Below are 18,158 nucleotides of genomic sequence, written 5' to 3'. Positions count from 1 at the left end.
TATCATTTAAAAAAAAACATAGCCGGAAAGACCAGGAGAGTTTTAAAAAGTGACGGTCAAAGAAGGAGCAGGTGAAGAAACACGGATTGGAGAAGAGGATAAAAAGAAAGTAAACATCAAGATTCAGATTTAGAAGCAGAGACAGGGACAATAATGATGAAACAGATGATGCAGGACTGTACATGGTAGACGTAATTCTATTGCAGCAACCTGTAGGATCATCTTTTTAAATAACATGTTTAGTTGATAGATGGCCAAGAATGCCTAAGGAAAATACTTATGTCACACCAATAATCAGACATAAAATATGTAAAAAATTTGACTGAAATTCAGATTTTTCAGCCACTCAAAAGTTCACCCAACAAGATCCATAAAAATTTGAAAACTTATCAAATTTTAATGAAGGTTTTAGCTGCAGTGCAGAAACCTGATTTGTTGGTAAAAATTGGTTAAGCAGAGGTTCTTGTACATCCAGGCTCTAAGAACAAGTTCAGCTTTTTTATTCAGCAGAAGTTTTGTTCCTACTATTTGTTAGTAGGAACACAACAATGACATGTTTGCATTGACAGAAATTAAAATAAAATGGTTTTAAAATATAATTTTACAATCATTTATTTAATCCAAACAGATCCTGTCCCTGTGCCGTCCTCTTATGCCCCCCCAAACCCTCGCACTCCAGATACAATTTCTCCCATCCACCACTGGTATAAAAGATCCGCACAAAATTAGAGGAAAAAACTCTTTACTTTATTTCTCGTCTCATCACTGATAATGTCCTGAGATTAAGTTTCACTTTAGGTTCTAGACCAGAGTGATGAATGTAATGATGTTGTATCTGATTCTCAGAGGTAAAAATCAATGCCCCTGAACAATATTGTGCTTCTTTCATTTCTAACTGATCTCTAAAGCTGCTGTATTTCAGGAAGCAGGTTATAGTCTGACAAAATTGCATTCCCCCAAGAAAATAGAAAATAAAACTGAGTAAAATTAAACAAACACACAAGAAAAGGATCTGTAAGCACTACACAACCCTCACTGATTTTATTTTTTTAATATGATCTGAGTATTTTTCTATCTTCAAACTACTAGTAAGAATGAAAGCATCCATCAAGAAAAACATCAATGTTTAGAGCACAGAACCAAAGATCCCCCCAAGAAGCTTAAAAAACCTTCTCATTAAAACCAGCATTTTTTTTACCTTGTTGCATGCTGCATGGGACAGTGAGAGAGGACCTAGAGTTCAATCCAGACCCAGATCTTGAGGTGGAAGATTCACCAGGAAGGGCTGGGAACAATGGGAGGACTCCCAGAACCTTCCCCAAGAGCCTGGGTCCCATAGAGAGCACACGCACGTTCACATCCCGATAACAGTGGTTGATCATGCGCAAGTGCACGTTCACTTTGGTTTTGATCCGGATCAGGCACTTGACCATGGCTAACCAAAAAGAATTCGGTTGAACCTTGAGATTTGTCTTGAATCCCTTTCAGTTTCTCTCCTTTTTTAGGTCTTTGTCTGGCAGCAGAGAAGTGCACACAGACAAGCTGAAAGACGAATAAAAGGGAGTGAAAGACAAGGCTGAAGAATGCCGTCTACTTGGACCCAAGTTCACTCCTCAATGTGGGCTGTGACACACACAACAGAACCTCTGACAGCAGGAGCTATTTTCAGGTTGAGATATTATTACTCGTTGAAGTACCAGGGCAGGCAGAAGAACATGACAAAACACAGGGGGCATATTTTCCACTGTTACAACTTTCAGGTTCACTGTCACAGCAGACACTGTCCCTGACAGGAAAAAGACTTTAGTTTGACAAGAGATTTTTCTTGTTCATTCAACAACAGTTTACAAATACTTTGTTAGTTTTATTATGGGATTGATCCACTGGGAATAGACTCCCTCTCTTTGGAAGCAAAAGGTTAATAGCCAGTTTGAGGAGCGAGAGGACGGTGAGTGGCCTTTATAAAGAGACAGGATGACTTTCTTATGACAAAACAATGCCTGAGACCAGTGTCTGATGAGCGCTCTTCACTGTGCATGGTTGTCTTTAGAAATCAACACTTTTAGGACAGACAGAGGCGTAAAAAAAAATCCTGCAATCTGCTTTGGAAGCAATGACAAATATATAATTCAAACAAATTTAAATGAATTACACTATGTTAAGAAATGGCTGAATGTTTTGTGTTTTCCAACATGACCTAAAAAGCTTGAACTCTGTTTTTTTTTAAATCACATTGTGATGTTGAAACAACTCAAAAAGAAGAATTTCAAATATCCAAGACTGCTGAAGTTTGTTGGGTGATGTATAACAAAATATAAAAAAACAAAACAAAACAAAAGCTAGACTACTTACTAGACTTTTTCTTTAGCTGATTGCAAAAATAAAGTTTTTTGAAACCTAGAGTTAAGTATCCAGTACTGTTTACTGGAAAATATCTACCTTTTTTCTGTGAGTACCACTGTAACTTTACTCAGCCTGCTTGCATGCACCATCTAGTAATGGTTTGGGTAAATCAAAGACATCATACTAACCCATTCAATCAAACCTTTGCCATCTTTTCCTACAAACCACAAGGGGAAAAAAAATCAAAACTTTTTGTTTTACAGCTACTCATCAAGCAGACAGAAATGCACTACCTTTTCCAGACTGCATGGGTCTTTAACCCTTGTGCTATCTTAGATGACCCCATCCTTACTTTGACGTGTTCTCCCTACCATGACAAAGGTGGATAAAGGTGGAAAGATTTCATGTAATCCATGGACACCAGTGAAGATCACAAGTCATTGAAGAAAAAAAGGTTCAGCGCACTGTTTAGTGGGTCTAGATGACCCAACTCCCAACATTAAAGTGCCTAGGATAGCACAAGGGTTACAGTGGCACATTTGAGAGAATTGTTTCTTATTAAATTGGTTTAAAGGAGCTGTCTTGAAGTGGAGCCACATTTTCTGCACCGATAAGCTTTTTTAAAATCTCACTTCTTGTGTGCTAATTAAATGTAATGTTGGGTCAAAACTTGCACGCACACACGGACACGCATGCACACACAGACACACACTCAAATTGGAATGGAAAGTGAAAAGTTGAAAAGTGAAAAAGATAAAAAGAAAAAAAAGAAAAATATGATTGCGAAAGTAGGTCAGTTACAACAGGTGAAAAGAATTAAGCCCGCGTCAGTTTGCCTGCACACACATGGTGATTTGGGTGACGCACAAAGTTGAGCAACGCCCAAGCCGAAAGAAACACACGTTGAGGCCGACCATCTGATGAAAAACAAAAACCGTTCCGAGGCATCCAAAAAAGTGGGCAGGCAGCCGGTAAGATGTGTAAGTAAACGGGGGTTGATCAGCTGTTTGTTGCATTAAGAGTGCAACTTTTGGACATGAATCGCTTTAAATGTGTTTTCTTTTTCTAATTTATTCATTGATGATTGATTGATCATGGTGCATTACTGTAACTTCAAATTTTATCATTTGTTATTTGAAATCAAATTATATAGAGTTATTTGAAATTTATTTATAAACCAGAATATATTTTCATAAGGATTGTTTCTATACAGGCTTTTCACCTTGCCTGGTTGCTCATAGCTCATTCAACATGGCCTAATGCTCATTAACTCACTGCAGAAAGTTCTTCTTAAACCATAATGCAAATAAAGGAAAAAGAGACAAGTTCATGGAGTTCTGCGTCATGGTGGTGTTTCCTCCATTTGATGCTTTCCCCTTCAAGTGGGGCAAAACAACTTGACATGCAGACTGCACAGCCTATGCATGCAGTCTGCAGTTCTTGTTAATGCCTATAGAACTAAACGACAGCAAAAAATGGAAGCAATTACTAATAATATTTTTTCGGAGTGCACTAAAATAGATGCACATAGAAAGAAGGGTCCTTAATTCAACTCATATTGAATGGATTAAAGAATTTCTTTATTGTGTAGTGCTTGTGTGGTTTTTACCCTCCATGATGGAGATGTGCACGGCTCTCCGTCGTGTCCGTGGCACACTGGTTAAACGGGGGCCATGGGTGATAGATGGACAACTCCTACTTGGTACCATGCCAGCCCTGAAGATATTAAATACATTTAAAGGAGAAACACATATCCCACACATATTGATCTTCTTTCTATTTTAATTTAAAAATCTGTGGATGAATGATAAAAGGTCATGACCTGTGGATCTCTGGAGGGTCTCTCTTAATTTTGGCACTTTGTTCCATCACTTCTTTTGCAACCTTTCCACTGAAAAACAAGAGGAACAAACACATGAGGATCTGCAAAATAAGAAAATTGATTAACAGTCAAATCCATATAAAAGATTTGATAACTGTGTAATTGTGGTGGTTTCCATGGATACCTGTATCTAAAGCGACTACCCTTAAAAAAGAGATTACTACTGGACACAGTGCGGACCTGACTTGACTTCTCCAGCCTGTTGGTGAATGAAGAGAAAGATCAAAGAAACAACTTAGAAACCTCAGTTTTTATGTCATGTTTCAGATTTCTTGTGACTCACTTATAAAAGGCCTGATTCTCAACTCCACACTTCCACAAATGCTTACAGGCCTCTGGTGTTGGAGCAAAGTAGGTCAGGATGATCTTCCTGTCCTGTAACGCGTCCGGCACATAAGCTCATTTGTGCATTTACAAGGCAACAAACACAGATGAACACTGGTCTAAACAACCTTGTGCTAAGGCTAAGACATACACCATGTGGTCTTTTTAATCATTAAACACAAGTATTTAGCAGGTGTGATCGATCTTGACGATACACCACTTCAATTCCATGAATAGTGGCTCACATACCTCCTTCTGGTTTGCATATATGTGGAAAGTCTTTGCTTCAAACTTGAGTTTGGTCACCTCCTCCCTGAGATTAAGAGTCAGAAACAGGTCAAGAAAACACAGAAACATGTTTAAAGTTAAATATAAGTAATACAAATATTTATTTTCCACCAACCATGTGAGGAAATGAACTCTTCTGTTTCCCTGGAGCACAGTGAATCCAAAAGGCGTGAAAGCCAAAAAAGCTGGATTCCCAGACACATCCTAACAAGGAGACAGATCTATAATTTTTGATTTTCCTTTAAAGAACACTAGAAGAATAAATAGATAAGCATTTTTTAACTGAAAGGGGAAATTATACTTCCACAAACAACTCCTGCAGACTGTAAGATAAAAAATCTGTTTTGGTACCTTGCATGGATGAGGATCCACTCCATACGTCTCCAGCATCTGGGCTTTCTGGAGGAAGTTGAGCTCTGATGTTTCCGGACTTTGACCACTTAAAGAAAAAAAAAGAGAGTCCTGTAATGGCTTTTGTTCCAACAAAAAAAAAATCACTTTAGATCAACCTTTGGAAGAATATAGAGATTTTAGCATTTTTATGTAAATTCCTGATATTAATACTGCAGGATTAATGTTTGTTGATCATAGAACAAAATATTCAGTGTGGTTTTATGCAAATCTGATCATCAACTAATCTGTGACCTCCTTTGGGAATTATTTTGAGACATGTTTATAACAAAAAAAAATCCAGCAGTTATGGATTTTGACTGATGACTGAGTTTGTATTAACGAACTGTTATGCTACACTTTATTTTTGTCAGCAGAAACTTTATTCTTGCTGATTCTGAGTTTTACCTGCTTGACCATTTTTTTAAAATCATATTTTAGTTTCTGATGACCCCACATCAATATCTACCAGTTCACTTTGTGTTTTTCTCCATATAATGTTACTATCTCTGGTTTATGGCTTTGGATTTTGAAGTATTTCCTGTTTTCATCTGTGTAACATGTGACTGGGAAACCAGTGTTTGTGCTTTTTATTCATTTCTAACAGTGAAGGGTTGAAAAGTAAAACTGAAGTTCAACCATTTCCTAATAGACACAATAAATATCATAGTTTCTAACTAGAGGTAATTACTTACAAACATTTTAAAAGTTGGTGAATGCTGGTTGTTATGGTATGGATTTCAATCAAGGCTAGCTGGTTGTTATGGTACTATATGATCTTTTATGGAAACTATCGAAAGGAGCAATAGAGGGCAGTATAGGTTTAAATATACATTCAGGGTTAGATTTATAACAGATGCATTACTTAAACATTAATTTGCAAAGATTGCTACAGAGATTTAAGATCCTGTGGTACTTTTAATGTCCAAGATAACAATTTTTTGCATAAAAATGTCTCAAAAGGTAAAAACAAAAGCAAACGTCTCTGTATGATTAATTTTAATCCCTTCAGAAGAACAAACAAAGACCCTTAAAAGGTTGGTGCAGTTTGCCTTTATCTAAAAAAAGACTCTGGTATTTCACACTAAATCCCAGTAGTTTATGGTCATTTCTGCAGAATTTTTCAATCATTCACTTTCTTTTGTTTATCCCTTTGGGCTGCCGGCGCCTATCCCGGCCACTTATGGGCGAAGGCATAATTTTTCAATTAAAAATAAAAATAAAAAACACCTAAAAACGTTACTCAATAATAAAATAAAGATAAAAATGTGGATTTATTTTCTTTTTAATTATTTTTGGAGCTAACGGAGAAAGCACAGCAGAATTAGGTGTGTGGAAGCTGTGACCTCAGTATTGTTGATGCCATTGAATAAATGAGTTGCCCAAGGGTGCAAGAGTCTGAACAGGTGTCACCCTTACATCAGTTCAGTCTTGTGGATTTCTGCTATCCGGCGCTCAAGTTTCTCTGAGTGCTTGGGGAAGAACTGGAATTTGGAGCTGTAGCCCTCTGGATGTTTTCCTGGGTCGTAGTCACCAATTTCCGCTGAAAACACAGAAAAAAAACATACAACACTGGAGAAATCCAGAATTATGTTTTTTGGATCTGACCCAGGTTAACCTAAGTTCTGTCCAACAACCTCAGAAAAGACAACAAAATTTAGCCAAGCAAGTTTTCAGGGCATTGGTGAATACGGAACGTGAAACATCAGTTAGGAGAAAGATATGTGTTGCTTAAATGTCCCTGCAATAGAAAGAAATCTATTCATATCAATCCTTCTATGAATTAGGAACTTGTTATTTGCAATCGTACAAAAAGTAGACGCAAAACTAAATGTTGTAAAACACTTCGGATGTGGACATTTTTTCAGTGTAAAATGAGCTTCCTGTTTACCAGCCATTTCAAATTTAAATGTCATGCCAAACTTGTCGGCCCCACTGACAATTTAAAGTCAAAAATCTTTGACTCCACTTTAAAAAATGACAAGTTATTTAACCTATTAAAGGTCAGGAGAGATAGGAGGAAAAGCAAAGAAAAAAAAAGGAACTGTTGCTCTGTGTCAACGCCAAACTGGTTTACTTCAGTGTTTTGCTGAAGAGGTATTTGAACACAAAGCCAGGAGATTTCAATCAAGGCTAGCTGTTTTATGTCACAGAACACATAAATAAGGTCCCGGTGGACTTTTAAGCACTTGTCTAGAACTGAAATTTATGTGTTCACTAGATAGTTTTCCTCTTGATTCGGTCTCTGCATTTTTCACTGGACCTGCACACCCGGGTTTTCCTAAAAAGCTGCAGCTGCCTGGTATTACCAGTTTGCTTTCATTATTTAAGGAGATGGCTTTCTGTCTTCAGCATCAGAGCCTCATATGTGTTTACCCTGTAGACTCAACAAGCATGGGTACAGAAGATTTGTTGTTGTTTTGTCCCTTTTTATCACATTTGTGGTGATTTTTTTGTTTGTTTTTGGGGGGTATTAAATCTTTTAAACCTTCTAGTGGTTTGGTTTGAGTTCTTCTTGCTCTGGGGTTTCCTCCTGCCAACAACAGAAAGCATCAGATTGATTTTTGCCATCTCTCTTAGCTCTTCTATTGGCTCAGAACTGGCTTAGCTGCACCATTACTGCAATGACAGTCCGAAACAGAGATCCTAAGCAACATCTCAGCAAAATCATCAAGTCATGCTTGTTTGCTTTCAAATGTTTTTAATTTGGTGGGAGACTTTAGAAAGCTGTGGTCAGATTTTGTATTTAACTAAAATGCCATATGCTAACAATAGCATTTGGGATTTCCAGGCTGCTAATGGTTATTGCAGCCTGATCAGTGTGGCATGTTTGGTGACATATCTAATGAGGCTAAAACATTTTTGGCATGCCCAGTAAGAATTGTTGGATTGATGGGCTGTAAACACAGGTTGAAAGCCAGCTATAAAAAAAGTGGCATGCTTTTGATGATAATAAAAAAAGGATTTCCATTTAGACAACCTTGTAATATGTAGGCAGCCAGCAGAGCAGCATCTGATGTCTTGCACAGGAGGCGGCCGTGGTAAAGGTCCCTCTTGACCTGCAGGAAGACAAGATATCTGTGGAGTAGAGTAGGAATGAAGACGTTGATGAGGGTTAGCACTCATAAACAACAGTCAGCAGATTGAAATGTTCCAAGTTTGACAGGAAGATGTCCACTGAGGCTGAATTCCATTTACACTTAAAGAAGGGGACTTGAAGAGCAGATATGAGAAAGACAAGTGTAAATGGATTTTCCCTTTGTTTCTTGATTGATGTTTGTTCATTAAAATACAGAATTATATTCTACGCTGTTGCAACTAAATTGTAAAAAGAGTCATCTTTGCTTTAAAAATGCTGGAGTAAATGTGGATCTAAATTGTTTTTCAATGAAAATAATCTATTTACCAAATAACTAACCGATTATTGGTTGTTCAAAATTGTCTCCAAGTTCAATTAGATTTATCAAAAGTATTTGTATTTGTTTGTTTACTTATCCCTCAACTAATTACATATTTATAATAAAATACAGTTCATGGTTCAGACTTTTTTTTTTTAAAGTAAATAAGAAAAGTTGATGGTGGCAGTTATTCTTCTGCCTGGGAGTCGGTTAAAACCTCCAGCCAGAACAGATGGATGGAGGATGGAGGAGCTCTCCCTTGATGGTGCTCTCCTCAAACAACAAGAGCTGGATTTCCAGGGAGATATTTTATTGCGTGGCAACTCATCAGAGTATGTGATTTACAGAGATATGTGCTTTGCGTTGTGCTTTGGCACACTCCTCACAGCAGTTTGTTCAGCTGTCATGGATGCTGCACGCAGAGCGGCAGTGGTGAGGAGCTCTGTGGCTCTGTAGTTTATGAGGAGAGGATGCTCTTAAATCCCCACTGAGTCTCCATCTGGCAAGCTCTTAAAATTATTGAGTGAGCTTTGGAATCGGACCTCCAACAGAATACTTTTAATACTTTTACCTTTCAATTTACCTTTCTCTTCTCCACCTAAACCACAAACAAATGTTATTTTTAGCCTTCAACAAACTGATTTATGGTTTGAGTTTGCAACTGTTCTGAGACTGATTTTAGGAAGAGAACAAAACTCTTTGGGCTTTTAGTGGCTGTGAATCAAACAACTAATTAGCAGGAAGTCAGGGTCATTGTTCACTGGGGTCAACATTCAGATCGTTTTTATGCATGGATTGAGACTAAAACCCCAGAGGAAGAGTCAAAGCTGCACAGAATTGTTTTTCATCAAACTTAACTTACACATCTTCCTTTTTGATACAGAATGTAAAAGTTTCTGTGCTCAGGTCTCAGATGAACTGCTAGGATCTGATCCGTAGAGCAGTCTCTTCTGTGATAATCCCTGGATTTGTGGAGCTGCAGTTTCACTTTATCTATATACTGAGCAATGCTGGCTTGCATATAAACTCAACCATTCTTTTTTTGTTCCTCCTCTTTTTCTATGGTGTCTAGATTTATTTAGTCGCTTTTAAAGGAGCCAGTTGAGGTGGCTCGGGCATCTAGTCCGGATGCCTCCTGGACGCCTCCCTGAAGAAGTTTTGGGCATGTCCCACTGGGCGGAGGCCCCAGGGAAGACCCAGGGCATGTTGGAGAGACTATGCCTCTCGGCTGGCCTGGGAACGCCTCGGGGTCCCCCCAGATGAGATGGAGGAAGTGGCAGGGGCGAGGGAAGTCTGGGCATCTCTGCTTAGACTGCTGTCCCCACGACCCGGTCCCGAATAAACGGAGGAAGATGGATGGATGGATGGTTTGTCTTTAAAAACACCTTTCTAATTGTTTTTCTTCCTTTTCTGTCTAAGTGGGGACTTTTCCGGCCTAATATTGGTGAGATTCACGACAGTCAGTCGGTGTTCCTGAAGGTCTGAGTAAAAACAGCAAATATAAATGTGTCGAGCTTCTGTACACATATAATTTAGCGTGGTGCAGTGGTTAGAGCTCCAGTTCAAATCCTGGCTGGGACCTTTGTGTGTGTAGTTTGCATGTTCACCCCGTGCATGTGTGGGTCCTCTCCAGCTTCCTCCCACAATCCAAAAACAGGCTTCATAGGTTAATGAATGGGAAGAGAAAAAGAAGGGAAGAAGAGAGAGGAATGTCGGGGGGGGTTGATTAAAGGGAGGATGGGGGGGGGGGTGAACCGTCAAGCAGCATGAGGCAACAAGTTGCTGGATGTCAATGCAAGAATTTTTGAAAAATTTGTGAGAAGAGCTAATAAAATCTCTGTCTAATTAAAAAATAAAAAAGAAGTTTACTCAATTAATTTGAGTGTATGACTTCCTGAAGCATCTGATGATATCGTTGAATACATTTAATCATAAATAAAATGCTCTCCTTTCAAAATTGTTTGGGATTTCTTTCCAGACAAAAGTTTTTTCCCCACATTTTTTAAAAATAATGTACTAGTATGATTTAAGAGTTAGGTAACTTTTTTTTAAGGAAAAATAAATATATCACTTAAGAACACTTTGGTGTGGGCTACAGATTTACTGTAATGCTTGTACTTTAAAATAAATAAAAAAGCCAGACTGATCTTAAATCTCTTTCTGTTTGAAACCTTTGATGATGAGATTGTGTGAAATCCTGGCTGCACTTTAAACATTCAGTGAGGATTTATTTGACTACAAATGCTCTATGAATGAGCCGACGCTCACCTGCAGATGAAAACTTTCTCCAAAGCAATAATAAAAGCAATAAATAAAATACAAACATCTTTCATTAATTACACAGATGACATACCTTGTGATTTCCTCTCTCAGAGCAGCAGGGTCTGGTGGGTAAAACTTGACCCGCAAACACATAGTGAATGGAGGCTGGGCTGAAAAAAGACGGCAAGACATTTTGTCTAATATTTCATTTATTATCTATTAAACAAAGTTGTCTGTTTTACATAAATTATTTTATTAGCATAAACTACTTATTTTTTCATTAGAGTTTAAAATTTTAATTCAATTTAGAGATGTTTTGATCAGTTAAAAAACAGGGATAAATCATTTTAGAAGATCAGAAAAAAAAACTTACACTTTATTTGTTTGGCAATTGATTTTGTAAACTCCAACCAGTGCTGCAACAGAAGAAATGACACCTAAATAGCCACTCTAAAATATCTCCAGTTTGGTTGAATTCCTTTTGTTCATTTAGATTCTCTGCAACACAATTATTTAAATGTGTCTCTAAAATAGGAGAAGTGTAAAAAAAAAAAGTTTTTTTCAAGTAAACCGTGTTAAGCAGTAACTAAGAATGACAGATTTTTAGAATAATGAAGTCACTTATAGGTAACAGCAACGAGCCCAGTGTTAATCAGTAAACACAATACAATGACTGAACTTTTATTGTTCAGTAAATCAGCTTCACACTTCAGTACTGCCTGTATATGCCCTGGTGTTGTAATTTTGATCATATTCTGTAGGTTAACTCTAAGTTAAAAAAAATGGTTTTACGTCAAGATGTAATTATAGCTTTTTTTCTCTTTCTCTCAGTTTCGAAAAGTTTTTAACCCTCTAAAACTTGCACAGTTAAATATTCCGGCCTAACAAAACTACTAAATGTGTTCATTCATTTGATAATATTTATGTCTGCATGACCTGTTCTCCTTTTAATTTATAAAAGATGTCTGCTAATCTAAGAAATTACATTACAATGGATTTATGAGAGCTAAATAAAATGTAGAATGTTTTCTTTTGTAATCGTAGAAACTTAAGAACTGATGGTTATGTGATTAACTGCATCAGCAAGTCATTGCACCATTCATACATTCAATCAAATAGAAATCAGAAATGTAAAACATGAGACTGGAGAAATCCCTAAAATTCCAATTTACATATTTTAACTGTACAATCTGGGATGTTTTAATAGCAAATGCACCTATTTTATTACACTGTATGAGTAAAATGTTATTTATTTTGAAACCAAACTAAAAAAAGGAAGCAGAGATCCTTCACTTTTCGTTGAGTTTGTATTTTTTGTCAGCATTTGAATGTTTTTGCAAAACAAATCTGCTTAGTTAGGTGTATCAGTTATTAACATTTCTGTTGTGATGATCATGCAATATATTTAATTTAAACACACTTAAAAGCCACCATAATAATATTTTGTTAAGATTTAGGAGCATAAAGCTTCTTTCAATAGAGTGAATTATTTTGCCTTGTCATTATCATTAAACTTTATTTAGGAGTAGAGGAGAACAATACGGGAAAGAGAAACACCGACTCAAGCACAAACTTTGACTAAATTCAAGTCTCCTCTCAAATTAAGTTTAACTTTGAAAAAGTTTGAGTTTAAAAACCGGACTCACCCTTTGCTTGTCTGGGTCAACATATCTAATACCAAAGTAATCTTTCTCCAGCAGGTTGAGGTGATGGCAAATGAGGTCAAAGAGATACTGTCCTTTGGAATCACGCTGAAAGAGAGACAAATAACCTTAAGTGTCGCTCATTTTGGGGGACAATGGCAGTTAAAGGCAAAAAACAAACAAATAAAGAAAAGTTTTTTTTTTAATACCATTGATATTGGAACAGTGAGAAAAATCACAGAATTATTCTGTTTCCAGTTGAATCAAGGAAAACATCTCAAGAAAGTGTTGTGTGAAAGTGATTTAGCTCTCAGAAGTCAAAACGGCCACCAGAAAGTATTTAATATTTTACAATCCTCAAGGGAGATATATATATATATGAGGGCTATAAAATATTTATATCAAAGCTGCAGCCATCTGTGAAAGCTCTAAGAAGCTGCTGCTACTGGAAAGGACATGGAAGAAAAGAGCCAGAAAAGGTATGAGCAAAGAAAAAGCTCAGCTGAATTTAAAGGGGAGATTAATGGATTTAAAAAGAGCCTAAATCGGCCTCATACTAATATACTACAATACGATTATTTCTGTTGTATTTACAATAATTATTTTTTTAAAAAGCCCTGTGTTTCACTTTTTCTAACTAATTTATTCATCTTTAGGCAAAGTTTCTATTCAATACAAAAATTAAAAACATAAAAGATCTTCTAAATATCATCATAGGTTATTTCTTATTCTGACTATCTTTCAGTCGAGCCTCGCGAAAAATACAGGCTGTTTTTAGCAGGCTGCTTAAAAAGTCCAATAGTTATCACTCATTTCAATTACAGCTGTGCTCCTCTAGCGCTTCTCTCAGCACTGCTACTCATTCATGAAAGCCTCCAGAACTGCACGGATTCCCAGTAGCTCCTGGAAATCAAGTTCTAGCCATTATTGGTTGCTGGCAAAACAATTTTGTGGCCTGCCTCCATCTATCCAGACAAACAACAATATTAGTGTTGAACAAGAAGGCTCAGGAATGGCAGGTCTTTACAAATTGCTTCCTGTTTTCCAACAACAGCAGCCAACAACTATTCTATTCACCTATGAACAGTTCCACATTTGTAAAAAAACGATTGTCTTAAATAAATCAATAAGTCAAGTTTGCCTTTTGGTCATTTAGTCAAGTTAGTCATTTACCAAATCTACGTTCTCTCTGGTAAAGGGAAAATATACAGGTATGGAATATATATGTTTAATGTGATAAATAATCTTTTTTTAGATGTAAGGAATGCTATCAAATATTCCACTCTGCCCTCTAGAAAGGACACTGTGTTCACACAGGTGACAGGAAACTGCACAGTCAGAGAAAGTCAAAGGCAGATATGTGAGACCAACAGAAAAGTAAAGAGAAGAGAAAGGACCAGCAGAACAGAAAGAGGAGAACAAACATTTGCTTGTCCAAATACTTGCAGTGTCACATTATAGAGCCATAAATTTACACGTCAACTTATGTTAAAGCTGCGTTTTTGAGCAGCAACTTAAGCTTGAGGTCACAGCTATTGTAGTCAACCACTATTTATTTGTCAAAACCCAAACCATATGACCACATTTTTTATGGTAAATGGCATATACCAGTATAGGAATTTACTATGAAGGCCCAAAGCAGTTTACAGTCCCAATCACCCATTCAAACATATTCACACACTGATGTATATCTGCGTCCAGTGAACATTTACAGTATAAATGTTTCTTTATTACAAGTAACTTTATCCTGAATTTTGATAAAAGAAAATTCAAATAGTCCAGTTTAACGTTTTTTAAAGATTTTAATTCACTATTGTTAATGTCAAAACGCATCTTGTAAAAGAAGACAATGATAGTGTAAATATCAAGGTCTAAAATGACACAAGTGATAAGCGATGATAATGATCAAAAACATCTGAAAAGAGACATTTTTGAGAGAATTTCACAGAGATGGCTGTTCAGGTAAAGATTACAATGGGTGTGATGCTATCTAATCTCAAGTTGTCAGTGTGTTTCCAAGAAATGTGTCAAATCACAAGAGACACATGTTCTGCAAATGTCACTCGACGGACAATAGAAAAAATACGGTAGTTTTTTAAACCTAAAATGATGAAAATGAAAAACATTTCCATGTTATTTCAATGTAATACAGACAACTGGAAAAAAGAGAAAACAGGCTGATGAAACACATCTTGAAAACTGATATAATCGATGATGAAGCCTGTTTACACTTTCATTTCACTTAATATTAAATTAAAGCTGACAACAAACCCTGAGGTGACATGGAGTGTGACACTTGGGGCTCCCTGACATTTGAGGTCTTGCTCCATTTGCAGCACCAAACTGCTTTCATGAAGAGAGAACCACTTTTGGGACATTTTACAATTACCGTAAACAACAATAGTAGGTTAACAACGAGCATGGGAGCATCAGAGAAGAAACTGGGGTAGTCAGGAGACAGACGAGAGTTGGGGCAAGCGGCAGGCAAACAGTCAGAGACAAAACAGGGTCAGTAAATCAGAGGACTGTAGTACAACCAAGCCTCCGGCATACTGTTCCTGAATTTAAAGCCAACCAGGCCAATTCCAATGTTGCTGTTTTTTTAAAATAAACACTGGACAATTGTGTCAGAAGGGCAACATTTTTCCAGTTGGTTCAGCCATTTTGACTTGGCTTGTCCATTTTTGGAATATTGTTGAGTTAGGGGACATAAATTCAATTCAATTTTATTTTTATAGCTTACTATCACTACACAGTAGTCTCAACGGGCATCATACCAGTGATTGCACAAAAACATAAAATCAGTCATAAAATACAATAGCATATGTTTTTAAACTAAACTAAACGGAACTGGGCCTCTCTGCTTTCAAGATACAATTCCTCCTTTTGTTAGACCCAACATGCTGGAGAACAGGCCTGTGGCAGCAATTTAAAACTTTAATAAATATATCTAAACATGATAGAAACAACTTAACTCAGACATAATGAGGTATAATTATCAAAATAAAAAACAGTTGTTATTTATTAAAAAAAAGGGACAATATGAACAAAGGCAAAACACAAAACCAGAAAACAGAACATGACCTTAACCAAAGAAGCAACTGAAAGCAATTAAAGAAAATCTAATTAAAAAATAAATAATGGGCAAAATCGTCACAAATGTTCAGAATCCTATGAGGGACATCAGAATATTTCTCCAGGTAAATCTCCATGTCAAAAACCTTTACTATTGTTGTTACTTTAAAGGAGTTATTTAGAGAATAGTCACACAAAGGTGGTGGTTATAGGTTGGTGCCAGAGTCCAGCAGCAGCGCTGCCATCAGTGTGTGAATGTGTGTGTATAGGACTGTTACTATAAAAGCGCTTTTGGCCTTCTAAGAATGTATCATTATACAAGTATACACCATTTCCCATTTTACTTCATATTTGTACCTATTTGCTCTTTTTTCCCCTACATATTATGCGAAAGAAACTTATTAATTAACCCTTAAGCCAGCCATGCACAATTCAAGCAATGCTCATGGCAAAAAATATGCTAAACCAGACAGATGTTTGTTTGTTTTGTATCAAATACGTCTTTAAAATTAGTATTTATTCAATTTTATGTGTCACTCAAAACATCTTTCTGTTCCATTAAGACAACGCAACAACTTATCGATTGCCACTACATGTCAAATCCACCAAAAATGAACTACAGCAGGCTAAACAAAGTGGTCAATAAAGGAGGACATGAGCAAGGACTTGACTTACAATTACCCCACAATTGCTTTGCTTTGTCACAGCCATGCACGACAATATTATTGGGTGTTTTGACAGAAGAAAAAACTTCTACTCCAAAGAATTTCTTCAAAATTAAATGCTAGCTGCATTATATAAAATCACCAGAAAACATGTTTCTAAAGCTCATCCATGTTAAGGAGCAGAGTTAAGAAACATTGTATCTAAAGTGACCAGAAAAAAAATGGGAGATAAGAAGCTTGCAGCCCTTCTTTTGGGCATCTTAAAATAAATGATTTTCAAGATTTTTAATGAACTATATATCATGTGTTCGCCCCACATGACACAGAGACATCCACACTTATCATGTTCACCTGTGAGCTAAAAGATTTTCTCCTAATACACTAAGCTGACCCTGCGTTGGCTCTGTCAGTGTGCTTGTATGTCACTGTCACGACATAAAACCTGACTCACCACAACAGGCCAGCTGGCCAGCCCTGCAGCAGAAAAGCACTGCGTCCCCTTTCAGCCTCATCTCTCCCTCCCTCTCCTTTGCCACTAGAGAAGGATACTTCTAGAGACCACAGCTTCCCACTCCACTTTTCCGCAAAACATAAACTGAATCAGAATTCACAGGTATATTTGACTTTTCTGAAGCAGCAACAATGATTTGAGGTAATTTATTCCAGCTCAACAGCAGATAGCAGCAGATGGACTCAAACAGATGACGGAAAGTGATTCCTAAAGGAAATTCAACCTATGAAAACAGATTTCCTGCCTCTAAAAAGGCCGCTAAATAGCTTTTATAGCATCACCGCATCATAACCACTTTTTTTAATGAGCCAGTGTTAACATCAGATTTCAAATGCTAAGACCTGATAACAAACTTTTGCATTAAAGGGCGTTCAGGTAATCCTGTTGTTCTTAGCAATTTACCGGATTGTGCACGGTGAGGCAACAACGCGATCAAAGCTCACGGCCTGCTTCCACTTAACAATGAAGCAGCAGAGAAGCTGATGAAGGAAGCTGACTTGTAATGTGTATGTGGGGATGTGCTGCATACTAATGAGACACACTGAGCCTCTGTGAGCTGAACGGGCACCGCTGGGACACAAAGGGAGCCTCTGAGGCAGAAACATTATTGATCTGAAGATAAGTGTTCTTCAACATTCTTATGAGACTTAAACTCAGGGCCAAGCTGCAGTATACTTGTGGTTAGGGAAGGAAAAACTATATGCTCACCCTGAAAGCACGGCTTCAATGTTTTAGAAGCTACTACGTAATGTGATTTTCAATCAATTATAGCATTAGCTGTCCCTTCCTAAGGTTTTATTGCTTGGTGAGAAATAATAGTATCTGCGCTGTTCTTGATTAAAATCATCTATTGTCAAAACCTTATGAAGTAGGACAATGAAGCTCCCAGCTACTGAAATAAATGCTTCTTTTATTGGTAATTTCCAACTTTCAGTGCAGTCTCAATTGTTTCGGTTTGAAGTTAAACGTACAGATAAACATCCTGCATTTCAAAACAGTTACTATGCTTTTACCATGCACAATAAAGGAATATAAAGCACTGTGACAGGTTCTTCTTAGCAGTAAGGAAATAAGTTACTCAAAAATAAGGTGACCAAGCCAGCAGACTCCAAATTTCAAGCAATGGGATTTTATTGATCCCAAAACAATATTCAAAGAAAGAATTCAACTGATTCTGGGAGAGCCTGTTGCCGCCGCCACTGAAACCAAGACGGCTCTCCCTCAACTGGGATAAGTCCACCCAATATAAAGGCTTAGCCCCTCCCACGGGCCAATTAACCAAACACTTCCTTAAAACAAATTCCTGGAAGATTCTTAAACACATCTCCAAAATTACAGATATCTAACAAATAAAAAGATAATAAAAATTGAAATGGG

At 37.0% G+C, this 18,158-nt stretch overlaps 1 protein-coding gene across 5 annotated transcripts in view; it reads right to left on the bottom strand.

Moving 5' to 3' along the window:
* The window catches only part of LOC101175227 (FERM domain-containing protein 5), a 68,581-nt gene that overhangs the window by 5,120 nt on the left and 45,303 nt on the right, over positions 1 to 18,158 (bottom strand). For 2 of the 5 annotated variants that reach the window (XM_078944603.1, XM_078944604.1), the window contains exons 2-12: positions 12,534 to 12,638; positions 10,979 to 11,057; positions 8,208 to 8,286; positions 6,647 to 6,770; positions 5,189 to 5,276; positions 4,953 to 5,041; positions 4,799 to 4,862; positions 4,509 to 4,600; positions 4,350 to 4,424; positions 4,166 to 4,234; positions 3,953 to 4,059 (exon numbers count right to left, since the gene is read on the bottom strand). In XM_078944603.1, coding sequence (XP_078800729.1) covers positions 3,953 to 4,059; positions 4,166 to 4,234; positions 4,350 to 4,424; positions 4,509 to 4,600; positions 4,799 to 4,862; positions 4,953 to 5,041; positions 5,189 to 5,276; positions 6,647 to 6,770; positions 8,208 to 8,286; positions 10,979 to 11,057; positions 12,534 to 12,556 — 889 coding nt within the window. In that variant the 5' untranslated portion in view covers positions 12,557 to 12,638. Of the gene's footprint in view, positions 1 to 3,952; positions 4,060 to 4,165; positions 4,235 to 4,349; positions 4,425 to 4,508; positions 4,601 to 4,798; positions 4,863 to 4,952; positions 5,042 to 5,188; positions 5,277 to 6,646; positions 6,771 to 8,207; positions 8,306 to 10,978; positions 11,058 to 11,260; positions 11,304 to 12,533; positions 12,639 to 18,158 lie in introns of those variants that run through there. The other 3 variants (XM_023953579.2, XM_078944606.1, XM_078944605.1) reach the window with 3 other exon arrangements.

This window comes from Oryzias latipes, chromosome 3, assembly GCF_053564925.1.
Source record: "Oryzias latipes strain Hd-rR chromosome 3, Olatipes_Hd-rR_3.1".
NCBI classification, from domain to species: domain Eukaryota; kingdom Metazoa; phylum Chordata; class Actinopteri; order Beloniformes; family Adrianichthyidae; genus Oryzias; species Oryzias latipes.
The sequence above is the reverse complement of the archived record's forward strand: the minus strand, read 5'-3'. Positions and strand labels throughout refer to the sequence as shown.